General features: G+C 54.4%; 1 protein-coding gene across 1 annotated transcript in view; it reads left to right on the top strand.

The window, feature by feature from the left end:
• The window catches only part of LOC109879479 (propionyl-CoA carboxylase alpha chain, mitochondrial), a 64,564-nt gene that overhangs the window by 46,114 nt on the left and 6,321 nt on the right, over positions 1 to 12,129 (top strand). The window contains exon 18 of the mRNA XM_031813356.1: positions 5,677 to 5,829. Within this exon, the coding sequence (XP_031669216.1) occupies positions 5,677 to 5,829 (153 nt within the window). The remainder of the gene's footprint in view (positions 1 to 5,676; positions 5,830 to 12,129) is intronic.

Genomic DNA, 12,129 nt, shown 5'->3' with positions numbered 1-12,129 from the left:
TGGATACTGGGTCTCTCCCTGGTCCTCTAGTAGTGGATACTGGGTCTCTCCCTGGTCCTCTAGTAGTGGATACTGGGTCTCTCCCTGGTCCTCTGGTAGTGGATACTGGGTCTCTCCCTGGTCCTCTGGTAGTGGATACTGGGTCTCTCCCTGGTCCTCTAGTAGTGGATACTGGGTCTCTCCCTGGTCCTCTGGTAGTGGATACTGGGTCTCTCCCTGGTCCTCTCCTCTGGTAGTGGATACTGGGTCTCTCCCTGGTCCTCTCCTCTGGTAGTGGATACTGGGTCTCTCCCTGGTCCTCTGGTAGTGGATACTGGGTCTCTCCCTGGTCCTCTAGTAGTGGATACTGGGTCTCTCCCTGGTCCTCTAGTAGTGGATACTGGGTCTCTCCCTGGTCCTCTGGTAGTGGATACTGGGTCTCTCCCTGGTCCTATAGTAGTGGATACTGGGTCTCTCCCTGGTCCTCTAGTAGTGGATACTGGGTCTCTCCCTGGTCCTCTCCTCTAGTAGTGGATACTGGGTCTCTCCCTGGTCCTCTGGTAGTGGATACTGGGTCTCTCCCTGGTCCTCTGGTAGTGGATACTGGGTCTCTCCCTGGTCCTATAGTAGTGGATACTGGGTCTCTCCCTGGTCCTCTCCTCTAGTAGTGGATACTGGGTCTCTCCCTGGTCCTCTCCTCTCTAGTAGTGGATACTGGGTCTTTCCCTGGTCCTCTGGTAGTGGATACTGGGTCTCTCCCTGGTCCTCTAGTAGTGGATACTGGGTCTCTCCCTGGTCCTCTAGTAGTGGATACTGGGTCTCTCCCTGGTCCTCTCCTCTAGTAGTGGATACTGGGTCTCTCCCTGGTCCTCTCCTCTCTAGTAGTGGATACTGGGTCTTTCCCTGGTCCTCTGGTAGTGGATACTGGGTCTCTCCCTGGTCCTCTAGTAGTGGATACTGGGTCTCTCCCTGGTCCTCTAGTAGTGGATACTGGGTCTCTCCCTGGTCCTCTAGTAGTGGATACTGGGTCTCTCCCTGGTCCTCTAGTAGTGGATACTGGGTCTCTCCCTGGTCCTCTAGTAGTGGATACTGGGTCTCTCCCTGGTCCTCTGGTAGTGGATACTGGGTCTCTCCCTGGTCCTCTGGTAGTGGATACTGGGTCTCTCCCTGGTCCTCTAGTAGTGGATACTGGGTCTCTCCCTGGTCCTCTGGTAGTGGATACTGGGTCTCTCCCTGGTCCTCTCCTCTGGTAGTGGATACTGGGTCTCTCCCTGGTCCTCTCCTCTGGTAGTGGATACTGGGTCTCTCCCTGGTCCTCTGGTAGTGGATACTGGGTCTCTCCCTGGTCCTCTAGTAGTGGATACTGGGTCTCTCCCTGGTCCTCTAGTAGTGGATACTGGGTCTCTCCCTGGTCCTCTAGTAGTGGATACTGGGTCTCTCCCTGGTCCTCTGGTAGTGGATACTGGGTCTCTCCCTGGTCCTATAGTAGTGGATACTGGGTCTCTCCCTGGTCCTCTAGTAGTGGATACTGGGTCTCTCCCTGGTCCTCTAGTAGTGGATACTGGGTCTCTCCCTGGTCCTCTAGTAGTGGATACTGGGTCTCTCCCTGGTCCTCTGGTAGTGGATACTGGGTCTCTCCCTGGTCCTCTCCTCTGGTAGTGGATACTGGGTCTCTCCCTGGTCCTCTGGTAGTGGATACTGGGTCTCTCCCTGGTCCTCTAGTAGTGGATACTGGGTCTCTCCCTGGTCCTCTAGTAGTGGATACTGGGTCTCTCCCTGGTCCTCTGGTAGTGGATACTGGGTCTCTCCCTGGTCCTATAGTAGTGGATACTGGGTCTCTCCCTGGTCCTATAGTAGTGGATACTGGGTCTCTCCCTGGTCCTCTAGTAGTGGATACTGGGTCTCTCCCTGGTCCTCTAGTAGTGGATACTGGGTCTCTCCCTGGTCCTCTCCTATAGTAGTGGATACTGGGTCTCTCCCTGGTCCTCTGGTAGTGGATGCTGGGTCTCTCCCTGGTCCTCTAGTAGTGGATACTGGGTCTCTCCCTGGTCCTCTGGTAGTGGATACTGGGTCTCTCCCTGGTCCTCTGGTAGTGGATAGTGGTCTCTCCCTGGTCCTCTAGTAGTGGATACTGGGTCTCTCCCTGGTCCTCTGGTAGTGGATACTGGGTCTCTCCCTGGTCCTCTGGTAGTTGGATACTGGTCTCTCCCTGGTCCTCTAGTAGTGGATACTGGGTCTCTCCCTGGTCCTCTGGTAGTGGATACTGGGTCTCTCCCTGGTCCTCTGGTATTGGATACTGGGTCTCTCCCTGGTCCTCTAGTAATGGATACTGGGTCTCTCCCTGGTCCTCTGGTAGTGGATACTGGGTCTCTCCCTGGTCCTCTCCTCTAGTAGTGGATACTGGGTCTCTCCCTGGTCCTCTAGTAGTGGATATTGGGTCTCTCCCTGGTCCTCTGGTAGTGGATACTGGTCTCTCCCTGGTCCTCTAGTAGTGGAGACTGGGTCTCTCCCTGGTCCTCTGGTAGTGGATACTGGGTCTCTCCCTGGTCCTCTGGTAGTGGATACTGGGTCTCTCCCTGGTCCTATAGTAGTGAATACTGGGTCTCTCCCTGGTCCTCTAGTAGTGGATACTGGGTCTCTCCCTGGTCCTCTAGTAGTGGATACTGGGTCTCTCCCTGGTCCTCTGGTAGTGGATACTGGGTCTCTCCCTGGTCCTCTGGTAGTGGATACTGGGTCTCTCCCTGGTCCTCTCCTCTGGTAGTGGATACTGGGTCTCTCCCTGGTCCTCTGGTAGTGGATACTGGGTCTCTCCCTGGTCCTCTAGTAGTGGATACTGGGTCTCTCCCTGGTCCTCTAGTAGTGGATACTGGGTCTCTCCCTGGTCCTCTGGTAGTGGATACTGGGTCTCTCCCTGGTCCTATAGTAGTGGATACTGGGTCTCTCCCTGGTCCTATAGTAGTGGATACTGGGTCTCTCCCTGGTCCTCTAGTAGTGGATACTGGGTCTCTCCCTGGTCCTCTAGTAGTGGATACTGGGTCTCTCCCTGGTCCTCTCCTATAGTAGTGGATACTGGGTCTCTCCCTGGTCCTCTGGTAGTGGATACTGGGTCTCTCCCTGGTCCTCTGGTAGTGGATGCTGGGTCTCTCCCTGGTCCTCTAGTAGTGGATACTGGGTCTCTCCCTGGTCCTCTGGTAGTGGATACTGGGTCTCTCCCTGGTCCTCTGGTAGTGGATACTGGTCTCTCCCTGGTCCTCTGGTAGTGGATACTGGTCTCTCCCTGGTCCTCTAGTAGTGGATACTGGGTCTCTCCCTGGTCCTCTGGTAGTGGATACTGGGTCTCTCCCTGGTCCTCTGGTAGTGGATACTGGGTCTCTCCCTGGTCCTCTAGTAATGGATACTGGGTCTCTCCCTGGTCCTCTGGTAGTGGATACTGGGTCTCTCCCTGGTCCTCTCCTCTAGTAGTGGATACTGGGTCTCTCCCTGGTCCTCTAGTAGTGGATATTGGGTCTCTCCCTGGTCCTCTAGTTGTGGATACTGGGTCTCTCCCTGGTCCTCTGGTAGTGGATACTGGTCTCTCCCTGGTCCTCTAGTAGTGGATACTGGGTCTCTCCCTGGTCCTCTGGTAGTGGATACTGGGTCTCTCCCTGGTCCTCTGGTAGTGGATACTGGGTCTCTCCCTGGTCCTCTGGTAGTGGATACTGGGTCTCTCCCTGGTCCTCTGGTAGTGGATACTGGGTCTCTCCCTGGTCCTCTGGTAGTGGATACTGGGTCTCTCCCTGGTCCTCTCCTCTAGTAGTGGATACTGGGTCTCTCCCTGGTCCTCTCCTATAGTAGTGGATACTGGGTCTCTCCCTGGTCCTCTCCTATAGTAGTGGATACTGGGTCTCTCCCTGGTCCTCTGGTAGTGGATACTGGGTCTCTCCCTGGTCCTCTCCTCTGGTAGTGGATACTGGGTCTCTCCCTGGTCCTCTGGTAGTGGATACTGGGTCTCTCCCTGGTCCTCTGGTAGTGGATACTGGGTCTCTCCCTGGTCCTCTGGTAGTGGATACTGGGTCTTTCCCTGGTCCTCTGGTAGTGGATACTGGGTCTCTCCCTGGTCCTCTGGTAGTGGATACTGGGTCTCTCCCTGGTCCTCTCCTCTAGTAGTGGATACTGGGTCTCTCCCTGGTCCTCTGGTAGTGGATACTGGGTCTCTCCCTGGTCCTATAGTAGTGGATACTGGGTCTCTCCCTGGTCCTATAGTAGTGGATACTGGGTCTCTCCCTGGTCCTCTAGTAGTGGATACTGGGTCTCTCCCTGGTCCTCTGGTAGTGGATACTGGGTCTCTCCCTGGTCCTATAGTAGTGGATACTGGGTCTCTCCCTGGTCCTCTCCTCTAGTAGTGGATACTGGGTCTCTCCCTGGTCCTCTCCTCTAGTAGTGGATACTGGGTCTCTCCCTGGTCCTCTCCTCTAGTGGTGGATACTGGGTCTCTCCCTGGTCCTCTAGTAGTGGATACTGGGTCTCTCCCTGGTCCTCTCCTCTGGTAGTGGATACTGGGTCTCTCCCTGGTCCTCTCCTCTAGTGGTGGATACTGGGTCTCTCCCTGGTCCCCTAGTAGTGGATACTGGGTCTCTCCCTGGCCCTCTGGTAGTGGATACTGGGTCTCTCCCTGGTCCTCTAGTAGTGGATACTGGGTCTCTCCCTGGTCCTCTGGTAGTGGATACTGGGTCTCTCCCTGGTCCTATAGTAGTGGATACTGGGTCTCTCCCTGGTCCTCTCCTCTAGTAGTGGATACTGGGTCTCTCCCTGGTCCTCTCCTCTGGTAGTGGATACTGGGTCTCTCCCTGGTCCTCTCCTCTAGTGGTGGATACTGGGTCTCTCCCTGGTCCCCTAGTAGTGGATACTGGGTCTCTCCCTGGCCCTCTGGTAGTGGATACTGGGTCTCTCCCTGGTCCTATAGTAGTGGATACTGGGTCTCTCCCTGGTCCTCTCCTCTGGTAGTGGATACTGGGTCTCTCCCTGGTCCTCTAGTAGTGGATACTGGGTCTCTCCCTGGTCCTCTCCTCTGGTAGTGGATACTGGGTCTCTCCCTGGTCCTCTCCTCTAGTAGTGGATACTGTGTCTCTCCCTGGTCCTCTGGTAGTGGGTACTGGGTCTCTCCCTGGTCCTCTGGTAGTGGATACTGGGTCTCTCCCTGGTCCTCTGGTAGTGGATACTGGGTCTCTCCCTGGTCCTCTGGTAGTGGATACTGGGTCTCTCCCTGGTCCTCTGGTAGTGGATACTGGGTCTCTCCCTGGTCCTCTGGTAGTGGATACTGGGTCTCTCCCTGGTCCTCTAGTAGTGGATACTGGGTCTCTCCCTGGTCCTCTAGTAGTGGATACTGGGTCTTTCCCTGGTCCTCTAGTAGTGGATACTGGGTCTTTCCCTGGTCCTATAGTAGTGGATACTGGGTCTTTCCCTGGTCCTCTAGTAGTGGATACTGGGTCTTTCCCTGGTCCTCTAGTAGTGGATACTGGGTGTCTCCTCTGCCCAACAGTTCTATCTGATGCTGTTATTTTCCCAAGTTGTTTAACATAGCTGCTCCTCCTGCTGTCAGGCGGCAGACTGTCTCTTCCAGCATATCAAGCTGCAGTCTCTCCACATGGGAAGCACATGTCTTGTATCAGAATAATAGGTAGAGTGTAGTAATGAAATGACCCTCTGGCCCCCTGGCAGGTGGAGGTGGATGGAGTTAAGGTGGAGGTTAGTGGAGAGTGGAACCTGGCCTCAGCCCTGCTGCCTGTCACCATCAACAGAACCCCCAGGGTTCTACAGTGTCTGTCTAGAGACGCAGGAGGAGACATTACTCTACAGTACCTGGGCACACAGGTGAGTCACCTCTCCTTCCTTCTGGTGAATGTATGAATCTTGTGTCTTAGTGGTCGTCTGTATGTTTTTCGTGTATGTACACACATTTAGTGACGTTCCTCTTATCTGTCGATCCAAGTCCCGCCTACACATCCCCATCCAGCCTAGTCCCAGACCCCCAATACCCCCCCAGACCCCCACACTATACAGAATGTCAGGAAGAGAAGACCATCCGTTATGTATCAGAGGCTTTGAAAGGAGCCAGCTATAAACAGCTCTGTGCTGCTCACACCCTGGGGGGGGGGGCTTTGAACGCAGGCTCCACAGGAACTTGTCACGGGGCGACATCACTTCCCTTTCCTCCTTTAGGGACCTGGGGCTGGGCCGTGGGGGTCTGATCGGGCATGGGGGGGTTGGGAGGAGGTTGATGAGGGGCTCAGTAAGTACCTCTGTCCTGTCCCCTGCTGCGTCAGCTGGAGGATTCTGTCTTTGTGTTGGAGAGGAGGAGACACCCCTGCTGAGCTGCTTCCAGGCTTCCTCTCCTGAGGACATGGAAGACCACTGTGTCCCCCTGTATCCCTTAGCTCTCACTCCTCCTGGGTATGTTCTAGTCTAGCTCATCCTGGGTATGTTCTAGTCCAGCTCATCCTGGGTATGTTCCAATCTAGCTCATCCTGGGTATGTTCCAGTCTAGCTCATCCTGGGTATGTTCCAGTCTAGCTCATCCTGGGTATGTTCCAGTCTAGCTCATCCTGGGTATGTTCTAGTCCAGCTCATCCTGGGTATGTTCTAGTCCAGCTCATCCAGGCCCTCCAGGCCTGGAGTTGAATAGACCTGTAGTACGGCTGGTTTCAGAACAACACCTAGTTACCAGGCTGGTTACAGAACAACACCTAGTTGCCAGGCTGGTTACAGAACAACACCTAGTTACCAGGCTGGTTACAGAACAACACCTAGATACCAGGCTGGTTACAGAACAACACCTAGTTACCAGACTGGAGTTCAATAGACCTTTAGTACAGCTGGTTACAGACCAACAACTAGTTACCAGGCTGGTTACAGAACAACACCTAGTTACCAGGCTGGAGTTGAATAGACCTGTAGTACGGCTGGTACAGAACAACACCTAGTTACCAGGCTGGTTACAGAACAACACCTAGTTACCAGGCTGGAGTTGAATAGACATTTTAGTACGGCTGGTTACAGAACAACACCTAGTTACCAGGCTGGTTACAGACCAACACCTAGTTACCAGGCTGGTAACAGACCAACACCTAGTAACCAGGCTGGTAACAGACCAACACCTAGTTACCAGGCTGGTTACAGACCAACACCTAGTTACCAGGCTGGTTACAGACCAACACCTAGTTACCAGGCTGGTTACAGACCAACACCTAGTTACCAGGCTGGAGTTGAATAGACCTTTAGTACGGCTGGTTACAGAACAACACCTAGTTACCAGGCTGGTAACAGACCAACACCTAGTTACCAGGCTGGAGTTGAATAGACCTTTAGTACGGTTGGTTACAGAACAACACCTAGTTACCAGGCTGGTTACAGAACAACACCTAGTTACCAGGCTGGAGTTGAATAGACCTTTAGTACGGTTGGTTACAGAACAACACCTAATTACCAGGCTGGTTACAGACCAACACCTAGTTACCAGGCTGGTTACAGACCAACACCTAGTTACCAGGCTGGTTACAGACCAACACCTAGTTACCAGGCTGGTTACAGACCAACACCTAGTTACCAGGCTGGAGTTGAATAGACCTTTAGTACGGCTGGTTACAGAACAACACCTCGTTAACCTGGTTGGTTGACCTGTATCTGAACTGGGGTGACAGTCAACGGGGGCAATATGATGGCTGTTAGTTACTGCTGTTTCCTGGGCAGAAATCCTGTCGAAGCCTGCATTTCCCCAGGCCATCCCAACGCTCCCATTCCCCACACTCCTGACGCTCCGGATTACAGTCCTGATTTACGAGTCCAGCTTGGGTTTCCCTCCCCGCTCCTGGTTTTCCAACAAGGGATTGTCGGCCTTGGGAATCAATGGCTGTTTGTTTGGGGGTGTCCTTTGGGGGTACCCCGGCCAGGGGTTATTTTAGTCACTTTGATGGTGTTGTGAAGAGGATGACCTGTCGTGTGTGTGTGTGTGTCCGCTAAATACAGTCTTATGAGGGCAGGGCAGGGTTCCAGGGGTGAGGAAGGTAAACAAACAAGGATGCATGAGGTCATTAACATGGTGGGTGGCTTCCTAATGTTATTGTACTGTGACCTTCATATACAGGTCAGTGACTGGGACCGGCTACTAGTAGTGTGACTGGGACCGGCTACTAGTAGTGTGACTGGGACCGGCTACTAGTAGTGTGACTGGGACCGGCTACTAGTAGTGTGACCGGCTACTAGTAGTGTGACTGGGACCGGCTACTAGTAGTGTGACTGGACCGGCTACTAGTAGTGTGACTGGGACCGGCTACTAGTAGTGTGACTGGGACCGGCTACTAGTGGTGTGACTGGGACCGGCTACTAGTGGTGTGACTGGGACCGGCTACTGGTGGTGTGACTGGGACCGGCTACTGGTGGTGTGACTGGGACCGGCTACTGGTGGTGTGACTGGGACCGGCTACTGGTGGTGTGACTGGGACCGGCTACTGGTGGTGTGACTGGGACCGGCTACTGGTGGTGTGACTGGGACCGGCTACTGGTGGTGTGACTGGGACCGGCTACTGGTGGTGTGACTGGGACCGGCTACTGGTGGTGTGACTGGGACCGGCTACTGGTGGTGTGACTGGGACCGGCTACTGGTGGTGTGACTGGGACCGGCTACTGGTGGTGTGACTGGGACCGGCTACTGGTGGTGTGACTGGGACCGGCTACTGGTGGTGTGACTGGGACAATGCTCCCGCCAGCCTAGACCAGTGTTAAGCCAGGACAATGCACCTCCTAGCCTAGACCAGTGTTAAGCCAGGACAATGCCCCTCCTAGCCTAGACCAGTGTTAAGCCAGGACAATGCCCCCCCTAGCCTAGACCAGTGTTAAGCCTGGACAATGCCCCCCCTAGCCTAGACCAGTGATAAACCAGGACAATGCTCCACCTAGTCTAGACCAGTGATAAACCAGGATAATGCTGGGACATTTTCAGCTTCCAGGAATTGTGTACGGATCCTTGCGACATGGAGTGTGCATTATCATGCTGAAACATGAGGTGATGGTGGTGGATGAATGGCAGGGCAATGGGCCTCAGGACCTCCTGGCAGTATCATTCAAATTGCCATCAATAAAATGCAATTGTGTTGCATTTTGTTGCAATTGTGTTCTTTGTCCGTAGCTTAAACCTGTCCGTACCATAACCCCCGTACCATAACCCCCCGTACCATAACCCCCCGTACCATAACCCCCCGTACCATAACCCCCCCGTACCATAACCCCCCGTACCATAACCCCCCGTACCATAACCCCCCCCGTACCATAACCCCCCGTACCATAACCCCCCGTACCATAACCCCCCGTACCATAACCCCCCGTACCATAACCCTCCCGTACCCATAACCCCCCGTACCATAACCCCCCCGTACCATAACCCCCCGTACCATAACCCCCCGTACCATAACCCCCCGTACCATAACCCCCCGTACCATAACCCCCACCGTACCATAACCCCCCGTACCATAACCCCACCGTACCATAACCCTCCGTACCATAACCCCCCGTACCATAACCCTCCGTACCATAACCCCCCCGTACCATAACCCCCCCGTACCATAACCCCCCGTACCATAACCCCCCCGTACCATAACCCCCCGTACCATAACCCCTGTACCATAACCCCCCGTACCATAACCCTCAGTACCATAACCCCCCCGTACCATAACCCCCCCGTACCATAACCCTCCGTACCATAACCCCCCCGTACAATAACCCCCGTACCATAACCCCCGTACCATAACCCCCCCGTACCATAACCCCCCGTACAATAACCCCCCGTACCATAACCCCACCGCCACCATGGTGCACTCTGTTCACAATGTTCAGCAAACTGCTCACCCACACGACGCCATACACCCTGTCTGCCGTCTGCCGTCTGCCGTCTGCCCGGTACAATTGAAACCGGGATTCATCCAGCCATACACCCTGTCTGCCGTCTGCCCGGTACAATTGAAACCGGGATTCATCCAGCCATACACCCTGTCTGCCGTCTGCCCGGTACAATTGAAACCGGGATTCATCCAGCCATACACCCTGTCTGCCGTCTGCCCGGTACAATTGAAACCGGGATTCATCCAGCCATACACCCTGTCTGCCGTCTGCCCGGTACAATTGAAACCGGGATTCATCCAGCCATACACCCTGTCTGCCGTCTGCCCGGTACAATTGAAACCGGGATTCATCCAGCCATACACCCTGTCTGCCGTCTGCCCGGTACAATTGAAACCGGGATTCATCCAGCCATACACCCTGTCTGCCGTCTGCCCGGTACAGTTGAAACCGGGATTCATCCAGCCATACACCCTGTCTGCCGTCTGCCCGGTACAGTTGAAACCGGGATTCATCCAGCCATACACCCTGTCTGCCGTCTGCCCGGTACAATTGAAACCGGGATTCATCCAGCCATACACCCTGTCTGCCGTCTGCCCGGTACAATTGAAACCGGGATTCATCCAGCCATACACCCTGTCTGCCGTCTGCCCGGTACAATTGAAACCGGGATTCATCCAGCCATACACCCTGTCTGCCGTCTGCCCGGTACAATTGAAACCGGGATTCATCCAGCCATACACCCTGTCTGCCGTCTGCCCGGTACAATTGAAACCGGGATTCATCCAGCCATACACCCTGTCTGCCGTCTGCCCGGTACAATTGAAACCGGGATTCATCCAGCCATACACCCTGTCTGCCGTCTGCCCGGTACAATTGAAACCGGGATTCATCCAGCCATACACCCTGTCTGCCGTCTGCCCGGTACAATTGAAACCGGGATTCATCCAGCCATACACCCTGTCTGCCGTCTGCCCGGTACAATTGAAACCGGGATTCATCCAGCCATACACCCTGTCTGCCGTCTGCCCGGTACAATTGAAACCGGGATTCATCCAGCCATACACCCTGTCTGCCGTCTGCCCGGTACAATTGAAACCGGGATTCATCCAGCCATACACCCTGTCTGCCGTCTGCCCGGTACAATTGAAACCGGGATTCATCCAGCCATACACCCTGTCTGCCGTCTGCCCGGTACAATTGCCCGGTACAATTGAAACTGGGATTCATCCAGAATGCCAGTGGTCATCGAAGGTGAGCGTTTTACAAACTGCAGTCAGGCCAAGACCCTGGTGAGGATGACGAGCACACAGATGAGCTTCCCTGAGACCGTTTCTGACAGTTTGAGCAGAAATTCTTTGGTTGTGCAAAACCCACATTTTCATCAGCTGTCCGGGTGGCTGGTCTCCGATGATCTCGCAGGGGAAGAAGCAGGGGTCGTGGGCTGGCGTGGTTACACGTGGTCTGCGGTTGTGAGGCAGGTTGGACGTACTGCTGTGTCCCGTGTGGCTCATTTGATAATGACGCTTGCAACGTCAGGGTTGTGGGTTCAATTCCCACGGGGAATATGGAAATGTATACACTCACTGTAAGTCGCTCTGATAAGACCATCTGCTAAATTACTCCAAAGTAAAACATGTAGAATGTACTGCCAAATTCTCTAAAATGACGGTGGAGGCGGCTTATGGTAGAGAAATGAACACTCTGGCAACAGTTCTGGGATCTTTTATTTCAGCGTATGAAACATGGGACCAACACTTTACATGTTGTGTTTTATATTTTTGTTCTGTATAAAAGGACTGAGTTAGGAAGGCATTTTGTTATCAAGCTGTTATCAAACTTCAGTATCCAGCCGCTCATTGAATCGCACCACAGATATCTGCCAGCAAATATGTATTGTACCCCTCCCTCCCTCCCTCATCTCACTCTCCGGTCTCACCTCTCCCTCCCTCATCTCACTCTCCGGTCTCACCTCTCCCTCCCTCATCTCACTCTCCCGGTCTCACCTCTCCCTCCCCCCTCATCTCACTCTCCGGTCTCACCTCTCCCTCCCCCCTCATCTCACTCTCCGGTCTCACCTCTCCCTCCCTCCTCATCTCACTCTCCGGTCTCACCTCTCCCTCCCTCCTCATCTCACTCTCCGGTCTCACCTCTCCCTCCCTCCTCATCTCACTCTCCGGTCTCACCTCTCCCTCCCTCCTCATCTCACTCTCCGGTCTCACCTCTCCCTCCCTCCTCATCTCACTCTCCGGTCTCACCTCTCCCTCCCTCCTCATCTCACTC

The sequence above is a fragment of the Oncorhynchus kisutch genome, unplaced genomic scaffold (genome assembly GCF_002021735.2).
Source record: "Oncorhynchus kisutch isolate 150728-3 unplaced genomic scaffold, Okis_V2 Okis05a-Okis16b_hom, whole genome shotgun sequence".
NCBI classification, from domain to species: Eukaryota; Metazoa; Chordata; class Actinopteri; order Salmoniformes; family Salmonidae; genus Oncorhynchus; species Oncorhynchus kisutch.
The sequence above is the reverse complement of the archived record's forward strand: the minus strand, read 5'-3'. Positions and strand labels throughout refer to the sequence as shown.